The sequence below is a fragment of the Equus przewalskii genome, unplaced genomic scaffold (genome assembly GCF_037783145.1).
Source record: "Equus przewalskii isolate Varuska unplaced genomic scaffold, EquPr2 ChrUn-13, whole genome shotgun sequence".
Classification (NCBI taxonomy): Eukaryota; Metazoa; Chordata; class Mammalia; order Perissodactyla; family Equidae; genus Equus; species Equus przewalskii.
This window is the reverse complement of record NW_027228750.1, coordinates 8,523,012-8,530,753: the sequence shown is the minus strand read 5'-3', so window position 1 is coordinate 8,530,753 and position 7,742 is coordinate 8,523,012. Positions and strand designations below refer to the sequence as shown.

Genomic DNA, 7,742 nt, shown 5'->3' with positions numbered 1-7,742 from the left:
TTTAAATTAAATTTTCTGGGTGAACATGAGCACATAAAGAATACTATTATCATATACTCTATAGCAATGGCCATTTTCTGGCAGGAGGTTAGGAGCTGAGTCACAACAGTAAGGTTTGGGCTCTGCATGGCTTTCCCTCCCTTCTTCCTGACTCCTCTGATTTGCTCTCTTGCAAAGGTTATAAAAAACAAATGATTTCATTAGTATATATAAAATTGCCAAGCAAAATAAAGGAAATTAGTAGTACAAAAGCAACAGTTTTATCTTCCTTAGTTTAAAAAACCAAATACAAAACAGAAAAAACCCCACCCTAAAATGCCATTCCTCAATATCCTCTTCCCCATTCTTATGCTCCTCCCCTCTATCTCACAGTGTTTCCGTAAGTCTTCAGACTGTGGGGCACGTGTGCTTGTTTGCATTTCTTAGTGGGAGGGGTTATCACTTCTATTCACAGCTGAGAGGTGGGAAAGACTTGGAACTGCTGTAGAAAATGTTGAAATTTTAAACGTATAGAAGACAGTAAATTATAGTTATGGTTCTCAAAGGAATAGACTATATTGGTATATATGGAATTTATACGATCGGTAAAGCAATTACTTGAGTATGTTATATGCCAAAGAATAACAAGTTTTATGTAGACAAACCATAACTTTAAATTTCTTCATACTGTGCATTTAAAATTTCAATCCTGAAATTTTATTTCAAAGTTTAGAAATAACTGATATAACACTTCCTCTTATGTGTAGATGTTTGTGATTATGTCACCATAGTTGGTGGGTATTTAAATTTGGTATAGTATCAGTTTAAAACACCATAAAAGAGATAACATAATAACAATGTTATGATTGTTAGCTCTGGATTCACCAGCTGTAGGGTATGGATATCTTCGCCAGGGTGTTGATGGATGTGTGCGGATCCAGCCACACCTCCTCCCAGGAATCTTTTGTACACACAGACGTATGCACACCTTCCAACATCCAAGACGTGCAATTGAGCTCAACAGTGGAGTAAACTTAGACTCACTGCATTTTGCGCTAAGCCCAAATCACTATCCATTTTCATTTTCTAAATGATTTAGGATCTTAGAGAGGGGGCTACAGCTATCATAGGGGATGAAATTATATTCTAATGTTTTTTTGAGCACAGCTGCTCTTAAAGATCCATGAAGTGGCTGGGTAAGGCAATAATGTTACAAATTTCAATGCAGTGGCAATCTCCTTTTGCTTTCAATCCTTTTGTTTTAAGTAATTTCTCCCTTCTTAATAAAGGAGAATCCAATATTTACACTGCTTTCTGGCATGGTTCTTCAGGAACCTAAGCAAAGCATAAGGAGATGGAAAAATAACAATTTGCTTAATACTATCACCTGTTGTAGACTGAAACACATGAAAATAGGAAATTAATCTTAAAACTGAAAAATATTCATTGTCTACCAGGGATCATTACTACGACTGCTTATTCTTTCTGAGTGTAATATTAAATCTAGATAAATCAATCATATAAGAAAATAATCTTTTATTACTAGAAAAGTCAATCTCTTCATCCAATTTAAATATCTTATATTTGATCCCTATGGTTAAAAAGATCTGATGATTAGAAAAGAGTTAATTTTCAGTATACTGCATGAAATAGGTTTCCAGAGATACGTCTCTTATAGGAAATCATTAATTAGTAACATGGCCTGAAGTCAAACCTAAAAGCATAAGAAATTTATTTTCTCAGTCGCTTTCAAGTCACCCAACAAAAGGAAAATGGCTTTTGGGGCCAGAATGACCTGGCTTTAAATCGTAGCTGGTCTCTTGCTAGCAGTGAAGTCTTAGGGAAATCACTTAACCATCTATTTTTTGCCCTCCTAAGACAGGGTTAATACCACTTACAGAGTTGAGAAGTGTCCAGGACATGGTCAACCTTTAATAAGTGGTAATTATTATTGTTATATAGAAAGTAAATAGGAAGACACTGATTATTTATGTATTTCATATTATTCACAAAGCTTGGTATTAATTATACAATGTTGGTGAGTAATGATCACAATAACGTACTCTCAGCAAATAATCTAATAATGTAATCTCTGCTGCATATCACGCATTATTTTTTCTAAGTGTTACACCTGTATTAACATTTACTATTCACAACAACCCCATGAGGTACTATTTATTATCATCAATAAGGAAACTTAGGTCCAGAGAGGTTAAGTAATTTGCTCAATGTCATACAGTGGAGTCAGGATTCAAAACCTGGCAATATGACTACCGAACTTAGGCTTCAAACCACTTCATTAAAAGCCTGAATATAACATTCATGTAAGATAATAGCCATTCACTCATCAAATATATATTGAATACATCAAGGTGCTACGTTCTCTGTGGGGCACTAGTAGCCAAAGCTTGTCAAGACACAGAATCTATAACCTCTAAGGGGCTTACAATATGGCGACCAGAAGCAATGTACTACCTCGAAGTTATAACTCAAAAGCCATATTCCTCTGAATTAAAAAAATAAAGGTCTCCTTCATATAATTGTTATTTAATTCCAAAAAATTCCATACAATTCCAAAAATTATGCCACAACCATAGTAATTTACTAATAGAACTACTCAGGGTTTCTACATCTTCTGAATAAATATGAATAAAATTGTCACTGTGATTTGTCTATCTTTATGTTCTTTTAAGAACAAAAACAAAAATTATTCTTAATCTTATTACTACAGTGTGTCTAACATATTACCTCCAAAATGGGTCATAAAAAGAATTTATGGTCATTAAGAACACCACAAATTTGGTCGAAAGGTAGATCAATGTTACAAGTAACTCAAACAAGTAGCCAAGGAAACTAGATAAAGGAGTCTGATTTTGACCCACATAGAGATAAAAACAACGACCCTATGACCAGATAGAGTTCCTGCCTCTTTTTTTGTCTTTCTCTTCCTCTTCCCCTCTTATAGTCTTATTGTAAGACATTAATTTTCACTGTCTCAAATGCACAAATAATAAAGTAAGTAGGCTTCTGACTACCTGAAAATATTTTATGAACTTTAAAAATAGATTACTCTCATTTTTAAGGGGAAACCGGTTCTTCCGAAGCCAAGTGGGTTAGTAAACAGAATGGAATCATTTTCAGCTCAGTCTGGGTGAAAGTTATTCTGAAGAGCAATGACTTTTTTCCCCATCCTTTTGCAATAAGCAACGGAAACCAAATGATAATTAGCAACATGGAAATCAAATGGAAAAGGTATTGTAAATGATCTTTAAAAGGCACTTGCACATAATTAATATAAAACTATTGGTTTTCCAAGTATCGCCAATCTAGACAGGAAGAGCATTTCCCTGGTTCCCTGGACAAAAAGGAGTGCTCTCAGCGCACAGAGTGCTCACCTGATTCTGTTTGTCTTCTGGCAACCCCTGGCATATGGCTGAAACTTGCAGGAATTTCCCCAAGATTTGGTTACTTCCCGTCCCTCTTTCGAATTGATTGTCTGCAATTCCCTCAGTTAAAAATATGCATCCTTTATATTTTTAAAGTTTACTTTGTTTTTCAAGTGCTGTGATGGTAACAGTGCTGTTGTGGGATCTGGATTTTATTTTAAAGAGGAAGTCTGAAGGTCCCTTGCAGTAAAGTTTCAGGTGCACTGATTGAATCTTTCATTTGCTTATGTACAGAACACTTTGAAATTTGCTTTTAAATTTCATTTGTTGGCTTGAAACTTCTTGGAGAAAGGAAACAGTAGAGAAGCATCTTTTAAAATTATTGCCTAATTACTGGCATTTAATTCAAATCATTCCTTATTGTGGTGCATATCTAACCATTCCAAAGACGATACTTTCATTCTGGATTCAGTCATTATAGAATGATATCAGTGATTTTTTTTGTAGTAAAAAAATAGGCATTTTGTGATTCATATCACCACCTCAGATTCTCAGACTTTATTCAAACAGTGATTTTCCTTATGAAATCATGTAACTAGAAAACATCTGGAAAGATTACTGTGGAAAAGGCAGGGGCTAGGGGGCGGGGCTAGAGAGCAAGAGATGCCATGACAACCTTTTTCGGGTTTCCCAGGAAACATGGGTTGCTATGGGAACTGCATCAGTCAGGTCCGAATTAGTAACTTCCGCTGGAAGGAGTGTCTGCCACTTTAATCTTCTTGTGATACTGCAGAAGCTTATCTCTCAGATGCATTAGGAAATTTTGTTTCTCTCAGCAGCACTGAAAACATCTGTTTCTAGACTTTGATAGATGTTGGCTGGAACACACACACAACTTCACAGGAAATCTGTTAGTCTAATACTTCCAAATGCTTAACAAGCCCCAAAGAGTTAAACTATATTAGATCAGGACATCTCAGGCATTCCCCTTTGTTCAAAGTTGTAGAGAAGTGTAAATTCCAGGAGGGGAGTTTCCAATAGAAATTCTAGTCAAAAACCAAATGAACTTATGGTGGGTTTACAAGTCATTAGACTTTCCATCCACATATCCACAGCACAGGCAATTGAACTAAAGATTCAATAATGCTGACGGGTCCATCAAACTGAAGCACCGTTTAAATATGTGCCTGCTTTACTTAGTAAAGCAACAAATAATTCTCAGGTTAAACAGTTACTCTAACCGTTCTCTAGTTTCATTTCCTACCAGGATGTACAGTTTTTATTTTTTTAAACAGGATTTGTACTAGAAATCAAGTTTAAAGTAAGTCTGTTGCTTGCAATATTAAGAGAGAGAGGGAGAGGGGAAAAAAAAAGGAGAGCTGAGAGAATGCAGCCCACTTGCAAAACAGACACCTGTTTCAGTATGAAGCAGTAGGGTGAGGGAGAATGAAGTGTGCTTTCCACTTCTTCATGTCCTTTCCTTGATGAATGGCCTGGAAATGTATAAAACAAGGGCATACACAGACCAAGGGGGCACGTTCCACATAATACTGAGCACAGCATGTCACTTGGATCATAGATTAAACATCGGTAAATATCTTTTTGATGTTGACACAGGAGTTGGGATTATTGTTCGTCGTGCAGGTGGCAGTGGAATTGCCCGTTTTGAAGGGGGTCTGGGGGAAAGCGCTATGGTTCATACCCCCCTCTTCGATCACCATATACTCCGACTTACTCAGAGTCGAGTTACTCCTTGCTTTTCGGAGCTCCTCGGCAGAAGGGGAGAGGTGCTGGCAACTTCCCACGTGCATGTACTGGGCTTGCTCTTCCCCTTCGGTCTCCCGGTGGTAGAAGTAATTGAAGTTGGAAACAATCACAGGGACGGGCAAAGCAATGGTGAGGACACCAGCGATGGCGCAGAGTGACCCCACAATCTTGCCCCCTATGGTCACTGGGTGCATATCACCGTAACCTACTGTTGTCATGGTTACCACTGCCCACCAGAAGGCATCCGGGATACTGCTAAAACCTGAAGTGGGGTCGTCTGCCTCGGCAAAGTAGACGGCGCTGGAGAAAAGGATGACCCCAATAAAGAGGAAAAAGATGAGCAACCCCAACTCCCGCATGGAAGCCTTCAGCGTCTGCCCCAGGATCTGCAGCCCCTTGGAATGGCGAGAGAGCTTGAAGATGCGGAAGACCCTCACCAGGCGGATGACCCTCAAGATGGCCAGGGACATGGCTTGCTGTCCATTGCCCTGTCGCTCAGCCAGCTCAGTGCCCAGAGTGATGAAATAAGGGATGATGGCCACGATGTCTATCAGGTTCATGATATTTCGGGAGAAGGTGGCTTTGCTGGGGCAGGCGAAGAACCGCACCAGCAGCTCAAAGGAGAACCAGATGATGCACAGGGTCTCCACCACGAAGAAGGGGTCCGAGAAGCTGGAGGCTCCCGCGGGGGCTGCCGACGTGCTGTTGCCGGCCGCCTCGGACAGCTCCTGCGACGGCGAGGAGGGGTAGTCCTTCTCGTCGCGGAACTCGGGCAGCGTCTCCAGGCAGAAGATGACGATGGAGATGAGGATGACGAGCACGGACACGATGGCGATGCCCCGGGCCGGCCCCGAGCTCTCCGGGTACTCGAAGAGCAGCCACACCTGGCGCTGGAAGTCGCGGCGGGGCAGGGGCCGCTCCTCCTCCCGCAGGAAGCCCTCATCCTCGCGGAACTTCTCCATGGCCTCCTCGCCCAGCTGGTAGAAGCGGATCTCCTCGGAGAAAATGTCGATGGGCACGTTGACCGGCCGGCGGATGCGGCCCCCGGACTGGTAGTAGTAGAGGATGGCGTCGAAGCTGGGCCGGTTGCGGTCGAAGAAGTACTCGTTGCGGAGCGGGTCGAAGTACCGCATGCGCCGCTTGGGGTCGCCCAGCAGCGTCTCCGGGAACTGGCAGAGGGTCTTGAGCTGCGTCTCGAAGCGCAGCCCCGAGATGTTGATCACCACGCGCTCCCCGCAGCAGTCCTGCTCCCCGGCGGCCGGCAGCGCGGGCGGCAGCGGCTCGTAGCGGTCGCAGCCGCCACCGCCGCCACAGCCACCCTGAGGCGGGCCCCCGCCGCCGTCGGCAGCCTCGGGGTCCAGCAGGTGGTCCCCGGGCACCACCGTCATGTCGCGCGGCAGCTCGGGGCCTGCGGCGGGCTCGGCGTAGCCGGGGTTCACCAGCGTGTGGGCGCCGCCGCCGCCGCTCGCGGGGGGCTGCGCAGGGTGGGCGCGGTGGCGGGCGGAGGGCGGCGGCGGCGAGCGCAGGAGGCTGAGGTGCTCGTCCATGCGGCGGGGAAGAGGCGGCGGCGCGGGGCCGTGGAGCTCCGCCTGGCGCTCCCGCCCCTCGCCGCCTCCGCCCGCGAGCCGGGCCCGCCGCCTGTTGCTGTCGCTGCCACCGCCGCGAGGATCCGTCTGGGTCTGGCGCGCACCGCGCGGCTCCTCACAAGAGGCGCCGCCTCCGCCTCCTCCGCCCCCGCAGCCGCAGGGCGCGCGCCCGCCCCTCCGCGTCCCCTCAGCTTTTTCCCGCCCACCGCGCGGCCGCGCGCCCGCTCCCCCCGGGAGCCGCCCAGCCCTGCCCCTGGCCTCCGCCCTCGTCGCCCCTCTGGGTCACGCGAGCGCCCTGGTTTTCCGTCTCGGCGCCCCCCCAGAACGTCTCGGCGGCCTTCGGGGAGTCGGCAGGCTGCTGGTCAGCGCCCCCCGCCCCCCGGCCCGCGAGGCGGCGGCCCAGTCGCGGGGCTGCCCGGCCGGCCCTGGGCCACACCACGGCCCGCGCGCCCCGCGCCCTCGTCAGGCGCCCCCACCTGGGTCCGCCCGCGGCGCCGAGGCGGCAGGGGGGCAGGCAGCGGGGAGGGAGCGTGCGGCTGTGCTGCGGGCCCAGAGGGCTGCCTGGGCAGGGGGCGCAGACCCGGCGGGCGCCCTGGGGGAGAGGCCAGCCTGTGCCACCATCCTGAGCCCGCCTGAGGGTAGGCGACTGCCGGGCCGGGAGGGCTCTAGATAGTTTAGCTCCTGTTTGGATGAGAAGCCGCACGGAGGAATGGGTGCTGATGAGTTTCGCATCCGGAATCTGAAGAAAATGGGTCATTAAAGGCGTTCAGGGACTTCGCTTCTGTAGCGAATAGTTAGTTCCTCTGACTTTCGTAGCTGAGATTTCAACCTTTGAGAAGAACCAAGGACCAAGTTTCTGGTTGAGATTGGCGAGGGCGGCCTGCTCTTTTCAGTACAGTGAGGTTTCTTGTCGGCGGGAAAATGAGAGAAAACGAAAAGGGAAATTCACACCTCGAGTACCGTGGGTGGGACGGGAGTGAGACCCGGACCTGGTCCCTCCACCTGATCTGCTGCCACTGGCCTG

The 7,742-nt window shown here is 46.8% G+C and overlaps 1 protein-coding gene across 1 annotated transcript; it reads right to left on the bottom strand.

Moving 5' to 3' along the window:
• Positions 1-3,526: 3,526 nt before the first annotated feature.
• On the bottom strand, positions 3,527-6,875 carry KCNA3 (potassium voltage-gated channel subfamily A member 3). The gene has a single exon (XM_008528154.2). It carries the CDS (start codon positions 6,677-6,679, stop codon positions 4,946-4,948), a length of 1,734 nt encoding a protein of 577 aa, XP_008526376.2. The 5' UTR covers positions 6,680-6,875; the 3' UTR covers positions 3,527-4,945.
• Positions 6,876-7,742: the final 867 nt, after the last annotated feature.